Source organism: Capra hircus, chromosome 7 (genome assembly GCF_001704415.2).
Source record: "Capra hircus breed San Clemente chromosome 7, ASM170441v1, whole genome shotgun sequence".
Classification (NCBI taxonomy): domain Eukaryota; kingdom Metazoa; phylum Chordata; class Mammalia; order Artiodactyla; family Bovidae; genus Capra; species Capra hircus.
Window position 1 is genome coordinate 65,851,214 of NC_030814.1, and position 14,522 is coordinate 65,865,735.

General features: G+C 40.6%; 1 protein-coding gene across 1 annotated transcript in view; it reads right to left on the bottom strand.

Moving 5' to 3' along the window:
* Positions 1–14,522, bottom strand: part of HSPA4 (heat shock protein family A (Hsp70) member 4) — a 49,443-nt gene that overhangs the window by 29,009 nt on the left and 5,912 nt on the right. Inside the window, exons 2-4 of the mRNA XM_005682930.3 lie at positions 10,469–10,526; positions 8,515–8,655; positions 4,179–4,301 (exon numbers count right to left, since the gene is read on the bottom strand). Coding sequence (XP_005682987.2) covers positions 4,179–4,301; positions 8,515–8,655; positions 10,469–10,526 — 322 coding nt within the window. The remainder of the gene's footprint in view (positions 1–4,178; positions 4,302–8,514; positions 8,656–10,468; positions 10,527–14,522) is intronic.

Here is a 14,522-nt window from a genome sequence, read left to right on the forward strand (position 1 = left end):
TCATGCGGCAACAAAGACCTAGCACGGCCAAAAATAGACAATTTTTTTTAATTAAGTTTTAAAAATGCAGTGGAGAAAAGGATTTTAAAAAATGTTTCCTAAAAAACTGAAGACCATAAATTCAAAATAAGATGAGGAAAGGATAGGAATATTTCACAAAAAGTGAAATACAAAATGGTTTATAAATTCTAAAACATTCAAGTTTACCTAAAAAGTAAAATATCAAAATCACACATACTTTGCTACCATTATTCATCGATCAGAATTATTTGACATGCCAATAAGCTGAGCTGATGAGGCTGTGGTCAAACAAGCCCTCTTATGCATTGCTGACCTAAGTATAAATTAGTACAAATTCTCTAAAGGGCAATTAAACAATAGTTGTTAAAATTTAAAACATGTATCCTCAGGCCCAACAACTGCACTTCTAGGAAGTTAGCCTATAACCTACAAACTTATCATGTAAGAGCAAAATATATTTGTCCAACTTTTACTCACTGTAGTATTCTTTGCAATTAAAGAGACAAAGTCTGGAAGTGTAACCGAGATGTCCAACAAAAAGAGACTGTGCTGTGTTGTGTGTTTAGTCGCTCAGTCCTATCCGACTTTTCGACTCCATGGACTGTGGCCCACCAGGCTCCTCTGTCCATGGGAATTGTCTAGGCAAGAATACTGGAGTGGGTTGCCATGCCATCCTCCAGGGTTTTCCCAACCCAGGGATCAAAGCCAGGTCTCTTGCATTGCAGGCAGATTCTTTACCGTCTGAGCCACCAGGAAAGCCCGTGAATACTGGAGTAGGTAGCCTATCCCTTCTCCAGGGGATCTTCCCGACCCAGGAACCGAACCAGGGTTTCCTCTGTTGTAGGAGGATGCATTACCAGCTAAGCCACCAGGGAAACCCCCCCCCCAAAAAAGAGACTATATTTAATTATTAATAGATTATGGTACATGCATAAACTGGGACATTCTGCTCCACTACATGGAACGAAGCACCTCTCTAAAGCTATGGAACAAATAAGGTAAACCATCCAAAATTTATTAAAAGAAAAATAAAAGTAAAGAAGGACCTGTACTTAGTTGATTGGGTAAGTAAAAACCTCTGAAAAGATCTGTAATAAAACGGTAAAACTAGTCATCTCTGGCAAAGAAAATCTACTTACTAGGTAGCAGAGGTGCTAAAGTTTCCCATACACCCTCTTATACGTGTGATTTGATTCGAACACGAGGGCTATTACCATGTTTCCCAAAATATAAAGCTTATATTAAATAATCATCAGTTTACAAATAGAACAAAATAGCACCAACATCTAGAGCAGCGGCTGCACAGAAGAGAGCTCACACAGAGGTCAGAGGCCACTATCCTGAGACAGGCCCGATGGCAAGGCCGGCCCTTCCTGAATCCAGGAAGCTGAGTAAGTAGTCCCCTAAAGCGACAGAAAGATTTCCCTAAATCATTGCAGTGCTTCACTGCGCCTAAACTGCTTATACTATGTAGCTTATGTTTTTATACTTAAATTTCCTTCTGGAATTCTCGCATTTTGGTACATCCAAGGTATAGCATGCCTTTGTGAATGACCTCCAACAGAAATCCTGGACTGAGCCTCAGGCAGAACTTCCCTGGTGTATAGTATTTCACGTGTGTTGTTACAACTTATTGTTGGAGGAATTAAGCACTTCTGGTCTAACTCCAATAGATGGGGACTCTTGGAATCTTTTAGCTGGTTTCCTCCAGATCTTCTCCCCATACCATTTCCCTTTACTGATTCCGCTTTGCATCCTTTCACTATAATAAATCTTAGCCATGAATATGGCTTTATTCTGAGTCTTGTAAACTCTCCAAGCAAATCACCAAAATTCTCAAGGACCCACAACACGTAACTTAATCCATCACCTTTTAACTTGATCCCAAAAGCTGGAAAAGCATCTCAGGCAGTCTTGCCATTTTACATAAAATTTACCTCTATACAGGGCAAATTTTGTCACCCTGCTTATTTTCCTTATATGAAGAGTACATCACGAGAAACGTGGGGCTGGAGGAAGCACAAGCTGGAATCAAGATTGCCAGGAGAAATATCAATAACCTCAGATATGCAGATGACACCACCCTTATGGCAGAAAGTGAAGAGGAACTCAAGAGCCTCTTGATGAAAGTGAAAGAGGAGAGTGAAAAAGTTGGCTTAAAACTCAACATTCAGAAAACTAAGATCATGGCATCTGGTCCCATCACTTCATGGCAGATAGATGGGCAAACAGTGGAAACAGTGGCTGACTTTATTTTTCTGGGCTCCAAAATCACTGCAGATGGTGACTGCAGCCATGAAATTAAAAGACGCTTACCCTTTGGAAGGAAAGTTATGACCAACCTAGATAGCATATTCAAAAGCAGAGATATTACTTTGCCAACAAAGGTCTATCTAGCCAAGGCTGCGGTTTTTCCAGTGGTCATGCATGGATGTGAGAGCTGGACTATTAAGAAAGCTGAGTGCCGAAGAATTGATGCTTTTGAACTGTGGTGTTGGAGAAGACTCTTGAGAGTCCCTTGGACTTCAAGGAGATCCAACCAGTCCATCCTAAAGGAGATCAGTCCTGGGTATTCATTGGAAGGACTGATGCTGAAGCTGAAACTCCAATACTTTGGCCAACTGATGCGAAGAGCTGACTCACTGGAAAAGACCCTAATGCTGGAAAGATTGCGGGCAGGAGGAGAAGGGGACAAAAGAGGATGAGATGGTTGGATGGCATCACCGACTCAATGGACATGGGTTTGGGTGGACTCTGGAGTTGGTGATGGACAGGGAGTCCTGGCGTGCTGTGATTCATGGGGTGGCAAAGAGTCGGACACAACTGAGTGACTGAACTGAACTGAATACAGAGCAAAATTCAGAATCCAAGTCAGGACAGTAGGTGGGGGAAATGTCCACTGAAACCTGAAAGTCCACTAGAGATTTGGGGGAAAGCAGAAACCATCTAAGAAACACAGTGCCGGTACTGAATTTGAGCTCTTTAAAGAAAGTAGCATTCTTCTTCTTTGTGTCCTCCAAATGTGGATTATGGGTCATAATCCAGTTCTTCCTGACAAAAGTCAGTACGATTTTACTAGATAGCCAAGAAACAAGAACTCCATCAGACAAAAACTATGGGGTGAAATAAGCCCACTTGCTTTGCCAATCAGTGCACCAAAATTAAGACAAAATAGGCCAATAAACAACAAAGTTCTACTGTACAGCACAGGGAACTATGTTCAATATCCTGTCACAATTCATAATGGAAAGGAATACATATATACGCACATACACACACACATATATGGGGCTTCCCTGGTGGTTCAGATGATAAAGAATCTGCCTGCAATGCAAAAGACCTGGGTTCTATGTGGGGAAGATCTCCCAGAGAAGGGAACAGCAACCCACTCCAGTCTTCCTGCCTGGAAAATTCCATGGACAGAGGGGCCTGGCAGGCTACAGTCCATGGGGTCACAAATGAGTCAGATACAACTTAGTGACTAACACATTACATCTATACATATATAAATGTATTCAATATAACCAAGTCACTCTGCTATACAGGGAAATTATACACTGTAAATCAGCTGTATGTCAAAAAAATTTTTTAATAAAAATTTACAAAGACCAAAGAAGCCAAAGAGCTAAAATATCAGATAACAACTGCAGAATGAGGAGATTCACTGGAAAAGCAAATTCAACCACCTAAATTTCAACGTACCTAAGGACGCCACCATACTACAAGCACAAAGCTATAAACAGCCAGGCTTCCATCTAAATAGGCAAGTGGAAAATACAAGATGAAGTCTACTGCTGTCTTGCCTTTAGTGCCGGATATAAAAACAGCAAAGATACAGAGACAGGAATAGAGAGAAAGCATTTCTTATTGAGAGTATTCAACTAATTCAACAAACAAGAGGCTACCATGTGCCAGGCACTATGCGGGGTGCTAGAAGGAATCCAGGAAGAAGCGGGCTTAGTCAGAGATAAGCCTTTAAACAGACAGAATAGAAGCAAGAGCAAAAACTAAAGAGGAAAAAAAATTCAATATGAGAACCAGTCTGAAAAGTTCTTAAAATAATGGCTACCGCCTAGGACAAAAAGCAATTTTATTTTCAATTAACAGCTTTCTTCTTTCTGCTTCTTCACAGACCCTAATAAAGGGATGAAACTTACCGAAACAACACAGTCCACAACAGGCTTCTTAAGAACACTTTCTGCCGTCTCCTTCAGTTTGGATAAAAGCATGGCAGTCACCTGCTCTGTGGTAAAACTACGTTCCTCCTCCATGTATTTCACCTGCAATAAAAAACAAAAGGATCTAAACTTATTGTATTTCTTCATGTCCTAAAAACCTAAAATGAATAATTTCTAAATCATCAGTGGAACATCATCTCAAGAGAAAATTAAGAAAGCTAGTTTTGGAAGCAAAAATAATTTAAAGGTCACTTTTAGCTTGTTAAATGTGCTTACCAACCAGGATACCGGAGATGAGATTCAGTTCAATTCAGAAGCTCAGTCATGTCTGACTCTTTGAGACCCCATGGACTGCAGCATGCCAGGCTTCCCTATCCATCACCAACTCCCAGAGCTTGCTCAAACTCATGACCATCAAGTTGGTGATGCCATCCAACCATCTCATCCTCTGTCCTCCCCTTCTCTTCATGCCTTCAATCTTTCCCAGCATTAGGGTCTTTTCAAATAAGTCAGTTCTTCACATCCAAGTATTGGAGTTACAGCTTCAGCATCAGTCCTTCCAATGAACACCCAGGACTGATCTCCTTTAGGATGGACTGGTTGGATCTCCTTGCAGTCCAAGGGACTCTCAAGAGTCTTCTCCAACACCACAGTTCAAAAGCATCAATTCTTCGGTGCTCAGCTTTACTTTATAGCCCAACTCTCACATCCATACATGACTGCTGGAAATATCATAGCCTTGACTAGACAGACCTTTGTTGACAAAATGATGTCTCTGCTTTTTAATATGTTGTCTAGGTTGGTCATAACTTTCCTTCCAAGGAGTAAGCGTCTTTTAATTTCATTGCTGCAATCACCATCTGCAGTGACTTTGGAGCCCAGAAAAATAAAGTCAGCCTCTGTTTCCACTATTTCCCCATCTATTTGCCATGAAGTGATGGGACCAGACACCATGATCTTAGTTTTCTGAATGTTGAGCTTTAAGCCAACTTTTCCACTCTCCTCTTTCACTTTCATCAAGAGGCTTTTGAGTTCCTCCTCACTTTCTGCCGTAAGGGTGGTGTCATCTGCGTATCTGAGGCTATTGATATTTCTCCCAGCAATCTTGATGCCAGCTTGTGCTTTATCCAGCCCAGCATTTCACATGATGTACTCTGCATACAAGTTAAATAAGCAGGGTGACAATATACAGCCTTGACATACTCCTTTCCTGATGTGGAACCAGTCTATTGTTTCATGTCCAGTTCTAACTGTTGCTTCTTGACCTGCACACAGATTTCTCAGGAGGCAGGTAGGCAGTCTGGTATTCCCATCTTTCGAAGAATTTTTCACAGTATGCTGTAATACACACAGTCAAAAGGCTTTGGCATAGTCAATAAAGCAGAAGTAGATGTTTTTCTGGAACCCTCTTGCTTTTCTGTGATTGAAGGGATGTTGGCAATTTGATCTCTGGTTCCTCTGCCTTTTCAAAACCTAGCTTGAACATCTGGAAGTTCTCAGCTCACATACCATTGAAGCCTAGCTTGGAGAATTTTGAGCATTACCTTGCTAGCGTTGTTCTTTACAGCATGGGACTTTACTTCCATCACCATTCACATCCACAACTGAGCACTGTTTTTGTTTTGGCTCCATCTCTTCATTCTTTCTGGAGTTATTCCTCCGCTCTTTTCCAGTAGCATACTGAGTACCTACTGGCCTGGGGAGTTCATCTTTCAGTGTCATATCTTTTTGCCTTTTCATATTTTCACGGGGTTCTCAAGGCAAGAATACTGAAGTGGTTTGCCATTCCTTTCTCCAGTGGACCACGTTTTGTCAGACCTCTCCACCATGACCCATCTGTCTTGGGTGGCCCTACAACGGCATGGCTCATAGTTTCACTGAGATAGACAAGGCTGTGGTCCATGGGATCAGTTTGATTAGTTTGCTGTGATTGTGGTTTTCATTCTGTCTGCCCTCTGACAGGTAAGGGTAAGAGGCTTAGGGAAGCTTCTGATGGGAGACAATGTGGGGTAAACTGGGTCTTGTTCTGATGGGTGGGGCCATGCTCAGTAAATCTTTAATCCAATTTTCTGTTGATGAGCAGGGCTGTGTTCCCTCCCTGTTGTTTGACCAAACTGTCTGGGAGACCAAACTGTGGCGGAAGTAATGAAGGTAATGGTGACCTCCTTCAAAAGGTCCCACGCCTGCACTGCCACACTCAGTGTCCCCAACCCTGCAGCAGGCCACCACCGACCCACACCTCCTCCAGAGACTCCTGGACACTCACAGACAAGTCTGAGTCAGTCTCTTGTAGGGTCACTACTCCTTTCATCTGCATCCATGAAGACCACTATGTAAATGGTATGTTCTCACCACCAACAAAACTTAAAACAACTACCTGGGAAGAAGTGAACTGGTGTATAGCTCCCCATAACCCACACTGCCCCTCCATTAAAGGGCCTGGTGGTGGAAACTTTCACCATCTGACATACTATGTATATTTTACTTTGCTTACTGTGTTGACTTTATAATCATCACCTCAATTAGGATCCAATCTAAGGCAATAGTTTTTGTCAGATCTGTTCACTGTTGATGGACATGAGTTTGAGCAAGCTCCAAGAGTTGGTGATGAACAGGGAAGCCTGGCATCCTGCAGTCCGTGGGGTCACAAAGAATCGGACACGACTGAGCGACTAAACTGACTATTCACTGCCTTAGCCCCAACATCAAGGACAGACCTGACAAAATAAATAACTGTTGACACCTTCAAGATATCCTACACCCTGCATAAAGGTATGAAATTCTGATAAGTTTCAAACTGTAAATACAGAAAAGACTGGCTGAGGTAAGGTCCTATTCCGTGTCCATACTTCCCAACTACAATACAGACCAAAAATGTCAACTCTATACTTTTAGCTCCTGCTCCCACTTGAACACCATCTTCTCACCTTCTCCCTCCCAAACCCAACCATAATTTATTCTGGTTTAGAACAGTTTCTCACCTTACTGAATATAGATGGGAAAATAATCCTCCCGGTGAGCCTCTTTCAAGGCTACCTCTTCTTTTCTCATTTAAGTCTTCCAAAATTCCTCCAGCCTCATACTTGGATCCACAGGTGTTCTCCCTAGTCTCTTCCTCCCTTGGCTCTTCGGACTAAATCTGCCAATGCCCACCCTATTTCTTCCATAACTATTAAGTAATCCTCATTTCCTCATCTCCATTTCTTTTCCTCCTCTGCACTTCTTATCCATCATTAGGCCCTTTAAAACTGTTTTAAAAAATTACTGCTGAGAATACCCTAAGTAAACCCAGTGATCATTTTTCAGTTATCAGAATTCTTTACTTTCAAATTCAACTGAGTTCTCAATTACAACCGCAAAACTGACTCTCTTTTTCCCACGATTTTCAACATCTCTTGGACTTGAACCTGTTCCCATGATCCTTAGTTCTCCAAATGGGGTGTCTCAAACATCAAATCGCCTTTCTCTAAACTCAGTTGTCTGGAAAGCTCAAACATACTTCTGGATTCCTCTTACCACCTGAGTGCAAGAGACAGATGTGTTCACCATACCCATCGCTCAGCCTCTCATCTTTTTCGAATGATCAGCTCACATCATGCTTCACAAAGAGATTCTCCTAGATGTTCCAGAGATAGCAAAGACTAAACTCCCTTTTCTCCAAAAAAACACCACCGCTTTCCAATCCTACTGTCAAGAGTATGACTACATATCTGGGAGTAACTTTAAAGTTGATTTCTTTTCTTGCTCTTCCAGTGATCACTCACTAAAATCATAACAGAAAGACTACTGGGAAGACTGCTGCATTAGAAAACAAGACAAGAAGTTAACTTCACATCATCACCACCTATCTGCCCAACCCCTATTAACAATGCCACCTATGGCTCCCAAATAAAAGCCAGATCATTTAAAAAACCATTGCCAAATGGTCTTCACCAGCAAGACTTTCCAAAGCATTTGTAACAATTTTCATTACAACTTAAAACTAGAATGGTATGATATATTGATCTGATAATACTCTCAAGGGCTTCCCTGATAGCCCAGTTGGTAAAGAATCCACCTGCAATGCAGGAGACTCCAGTTCGATTCCAGGATCAGGAAGATCTGCTGGCGAAGGGTTAGGCTATCTGCTTTAGCATTCCTGGACCTCTCTTGTGGCTCAGCTGGTAAAGAATCCACTTGCAGTATGGGAGACCTGGGTTTGACCCCTAGGTTGGGAAGATCCCCTAGAGGAGGGAATGGCTACTCACTTCTATACACTGATCTGATAACATAAAACACTGTATTTCAATCATAAGGCATTATCTTAGAACCTTACCTTTATACCTGTTAACCCAGTGGCCAACTGCACAATATCATATGCAAGTTTGGATTTTTCTGCCTCCACAAATGGATCAGAGAATGCTCGGCCATGGAATCTTTTAAATCCTTGGACTGTGTTCTTTGCATTGGAAATTACCTAAGAGAAAGGATATCAGAGTTAAAGAGTAGAAAGACTATTATAACAGCAATTAAATTGGGGGGGAGATTCAAGAATCTCAGGATTAAATTAGAATCCTTCTCATGCCACAACCTTTCCTTCCTAGTTTGTTTCCTCCAGCACTAAACCTTTCTAAATGATGAAGTGAGGAGTGATGAACCTATACAGGTCACACAGTGGCAGGCTAGGACCAGAGCCCAGTTGGTCTTACTTCCTCAGTAAGACAGATCATTACCCTTCATACTTCTAATGAACCTTGATATTAAATAATTTTTATCTTTTAAAAATTACCTGTAGTTTGTGATTCAAACTTTCTAGGAGTCAATCCAACAGTATATATTAATCCAGTTATTCTAGTGAATGAAACTTACCATAAAGAAAAAACAGATGACACTAAGCCCACAAAGACAAATGCAGATAAACTGACACAGTATTATTTATCACAACAGAAAATTGGAAAGAGCCTAGAGGGTCAATGACAGGGAAATGAGTAAATAAATTATAGTCTATCCATACAATGGACAAATTATTTTAGAAGTCTGGAGACAAGTATCTATATGATATGATGTCACCTTCTTAGAGTGGGGAAGAAAAACACTTATATGCTTATAATATAAAAGGTTACACATTAAGACAGTAACAGTGATTTTTGGACAGTGGTAGGATGCTAACTTCTAAATGCCTTATACTCGTACACCTGCATTTCCTAATTTATCTCTAACAAAAACTACTGTACTTTATGAAAAAAATGCTGGCAAAGATATTCAAAAACTGAAAATGAATTTCTGCTCAAGACTTATGGACTCTTCTTCCCAATGCAGGAGTGCAACAAGTCCCAAGGAAAAACAACAACAGAGCTCCTCTGAATCCAATATGTCAAAGGCACAAACAGAAGCTCTTTTGTAAAACAATATGAAGCCTCCAAAGTCAAGCTCTGCTTCAGTAAGCTGCCAAGAAATTCAATACCACAATAACTATGTCAACCTAGAACTAGGCAGCCAGTTTAGTATAACAACTATTTTCAATAATGAAAGCAAGTTTAAAACCAAAACAGCTCTGTATTTGCTACCTGCTGTCTCCTAAAACATCTTGAACTTTCTGCAACTTATAAAACACCCAATTTAATTAAAAATCACTTGGTCAAGCACCATTTGGTGGGGGCTTATAAATCTTAGGCCCAGACTGGTCCAGAAAGACAGTTATCATTCTATTATGTTGCTCCAGACTGAACTATAGAAAGATCTAACATGGAACTCCTTAATTTTATAGCAACCTCAGGCACTGAGAGAAATACAGCTCTTCAAGTTCTGCTGCTCTGCTTACTGAGAAACAAGCAAGTAAGTCAGGCTCCTGGTTTAAAAGTAAACGAATGGTAAGTGTGCTTCTCCAAGTATGCTTTCCTTCCTTGAGAACCCTGATCAACAAGGTCAAATCTAGAGACAACACTGACCCTAAATATGAGTAAGATGGAAATTCAACAAGACAGATTTTACCGATTATTTTAAATATCCAGGGGGGAAAAATTGTTAACAACATCTCAGGAACAAGTAAAACCTTGCATTAACAGTGTCTAGGTAAAACACATCCTGGGAGTTTGCATTAAACAGACCACTGTTCGTGCTATTTTAAAAAGCTGTTTGCTTCTCACTCAGGTACATGAGAATAGGTTTGTCTCTCAGTTGTACACGTAGGGGCTCCCAGTGCTCCACACACAATGGGCACCGAAAAGAGCTGCTGCACGTGAAGGATGGACCAACCACAGAAATAAGTAAGAAAAAAAACAGAACTCTACCTGGCTTTTAGCTGCTGCTCCAATTGAGCGATTCTTAGGTCCAAAAGAAATGCAAGCCCTAAAAGATAAAACAAACATTTAAGCATTAAACCTTACTGCAACATTACATCCAAAACCAGAGCAGACAAGATTTCTGAGTCTCAGCCAAAAAGCCCTGTTTTTTTAACTGCACACAGCAAGTCTATGAGTTTGACCTTTCTACTGAGTGAAACTGCCCACGGAATGCACTGCTTCTTAGAATAACGGGAATTCTGTCACTGAGACGTTGAAGCACAAGTCTGATATGACCATCTGTCTAAAATACTAAAAGGTGGACTAAACCGGTCTCCACTACCCTCTAGTTCTTCAAGTCTGGTGTTCAAAATTCCAACAGAAAATAATATGCTGTCATATTAACACATCAATTAAATGTTCTTTGTGTTTTATAAACAGCTCATAACTTCGCCAAGAAAGTAGTCTACAAGCCCTGAAAACAACTCTTATCTTATTGTAAATATATGGGAAGTTGTTTTTCTACTAGTTTTCAAGGACTCAATTTTTCTTTTTTTAAAAAAAAGACAATTTCTGACAAGGAACTTCACTCCCACTTCTGAACACATTCCTCCAAATCAATTCATATACTGCCTGCTGGTTTCACCTATATGACACTTATTTTAGAAAGCAAAATTTATACCTGCTTAAATGTATAAATACTTTAAAATACCGTGTTTAAGCTTAGAAAGTCAGTTATACTTGGGAGGTGATGCCTTTGTTATCATGGCCTCTAAGCTTCTCCCTGTGTTTCACTCTGGAACCTTGCCTGTGTTCCCTTTACTCTCATATTCTTATGTTGCCTCCCTTTCCAGGGGCAGATTTCTCTCAAACTAAGATCAAATTCACCCATGCCACCCAAAAAATTCTAAAAGACAAAGTTCTTCCCAGAGTCCATTTCCCCCTCAGGTTAGTAAACCCTTCTACTCCTACATTATTACTAAAGTAATAAATTGCTTATGTGCACTATCTTATTTAATCCTCATAAGCACCCTATCTTATTTCTACTGTATAGAAGAGGAAACTGAGTCCATAAAAAGGTATTATAGGTAAATGCACCCCAAGTCATAAAATCTGAAAACAACAGGAGTCAGGACTATAGATCATTTCTCCACTAGCTAGCTTTCATCTCCCTAGCCTCCCTGGACCCCTAATTTTTCTAATTTAGTGGAATGAGGAAGAATGAAAGCTCTGGCACCATACTGCCTTGGTCCAAATCTGACACAATTAAATAGAACCATTTCACTTAGATAAACTTACTCTGTGCCTCAACAGCCCTTTCCAAGTCCCAGAGCAGTTATAGGCAGCTATACCCTGTATCCATACAGCATAGTCTGGGATCTCATGAGATTTCCTAAGAACTCTAAGCTCTACAGGCCAGGAACATGCTGGGAGAGCCCTTCAAGAAGCACAGGTGTCAAGATCAGCCTTCCTGCAAATAGACGACCTATCACTTAAAAAAAAAAATTTCCTGAGTACTTACACTTACCTGTCTCTCCTATGGTGGTGCTAGAACCTGCCTGTCAATGTGGCAGATAACAGATGCGGGTTCGATCCCTGGGTCATGAAGATCCCCTGGAGGAGGGCACAGCAACCCACTCCAGTATTCTTGCCTGGAGAATCCCATGGACAGAAGAGCCTGGAGAGCTCCAGTCCATAGGGTCGCAAAGAGTCGAACACGACTGAGTGACTGAACACACATGCATATCACAGCCCATAAAGCCCTTTAGGAAACTGCCCACTGTAATCTCATCCACTCCACTCACCCTCTCCACTGCTTCTAGCCTATACATGCAAACATACATCTTTCCAAAAGCCATCAGATCTGAATTTCTAAGATGTATCCCAACAAAACTAAAAGCCCATATTATTCATCTTTGTTTCCTGCAGCCGTTTTCAAACCTTCATCTCCTCAAAACAGGACAAGCTCTAAGCATGAAAAAATTAATGTCCCCAACTTTACTGTATGTCCTATTGAAGGTTTAATTTTCCATTCTACCTTGGTAACTGTTTTGCTTCTACTTATCTTCCAAACAAAATGAATTACCAACAAATAGGGTCCAGATTCCTTAATGCAGAACTTAAGGCCTCTCATAATTCCAACCCCACTCCCATTTTCCAGCTGCATCTCATGCACACTGTGCCTCAACACAAGTCAGGCAGTCTTCCAATCTTCCTGCTTTGCTCTATCACTCTCACCACCTGAAATGCCCTGGTCCTTCTAAATCTCACTCATTTCCCAGAAACAGCACACACTTTGTGATGTTTGTGATGCATTCCCAATTCCTCTCAAGTAAAAGTTAATCACTTCAACCTCTTACAACTTACTGGACTTTGGGCAATGCAAATGTCCACCATCACGCAATGTTCTACTGTGCAGAGCTGCTCCAAGCAATGTTCTGTTTGAAGTCAGTTAACATTTTCACCTACCCTTAAAAACAACATAACCTTAACAGTAATAGTTTGCAAGTGTCTCATAGATTTTGAAAGGCCGAATACAAGTTTGTCTCAGTTCAAATTATTCATCCTCTCATTTGTCTCTGCATGCACATGCTACAAACAGTTCCCCACTTTTGCTACAAAGCAATCAAATCTTACTAATGGAACATCAATCTTTAGCACATAATATAGCACACACCTCAAACAAAGCATAGCTCTTGTAAAGTATTGGCAGAGTTCACACTCTTGTCATATTGTAGAAAATCACTAATATATTATTATATAACGTTTACATTCTAAAACAAGTTCTGTAACAAGCCAACTATTACACTACAGAAAGAAATCCTTGGCTTTTCCACTCTATCAACTTGACTGAGTACAACATATGTACAGTTTGAAGGGGAAAAAAAGGGCTCAGGCTCTAGAATTAGACAGTATGAGTCTGTCTGAATCCCTTCTCTAGCTTTCAAGCTGTGTGACCTGTGGTATTTACCGTCTCTGAAATTCAATTTGCTCATCTCTAAAATAGGGAGGATTACATACGGTTGCTCTAAGGACTAAATTTGTTGATCTACTTTTGAAAGTGAAAGTGAAAGTCGCTCAGTCGTGTCCAACTCTGTGGGACCCCATGGACTGTACAGTCCATTGGAACTCTCCAGGCCAGAATACTGGAGTGGATAGCCTTTCCCTTCTCCAGCGGATCTTCCCGACCCAGGAATTGATCCTAATCGAATCGGATCCTGCATTGCAAGCCGATTCTGTACCAACTGAGGTATCAGAGATCCACTTATAAAGGGCTTTATTATCAGAGACTGGCATATCATAAATAATATTAGCTATTATTCATCCTCCAACAGTTGCAAGTTTTATACAAAAAACATACCAACTAAGGAGTTCCCCAATGGCTTAGTGGTTAGGATTCAGGGTTTTCACTGCGGTGGCCTGGGTTTAATCACTAGTCAAGGAACTGAGATTCCACAAGCTGAGCAGATGGCCAAAACAAGATGAAAATATACCAAATAGTTTGCCCTGAAAGTTCTACTTCACCTTCTCAAACTATTTACTAAAACCCACTCAGTCATCTTTAAATCATAAGAAATAAAAATTCTACCATTTCCTTCTCAACAGGACAACTGAATGAGATCAGTATCTTAAACAGCACTAACCGCAGAGGTTTTTCAACTACAAGCTTACAAATATTTAAATATGAAAAGGGTCCAAAAAGATTACCTCAGATACTGGGGCCACCACTAGAACAATCTCATTGCAGAAAATTAGCAAAGTGTAAAGACGAAAGTAAGTATTATCAGCAACTCCACAACCAAAACCCTCCCCCCATAAATGGCCACCACTACCATTTAGGTAAATATTCCTATGCAATCCTAATAAATAATTATTTTAAAAACAGAAGCTACATACCCCCAGTAAGTTTCTCAACAAACATGCTCTAAAATCTTCAGTAACTGAATAATTCTGTCCGAGTTTTGATAGCGAACCAGATATTTAAAGTAAACATGTACCACTTACCACTCACCAGGATATTCAAAATTTGCACACAGCCTATATGGAATCCCCATGTATGGCA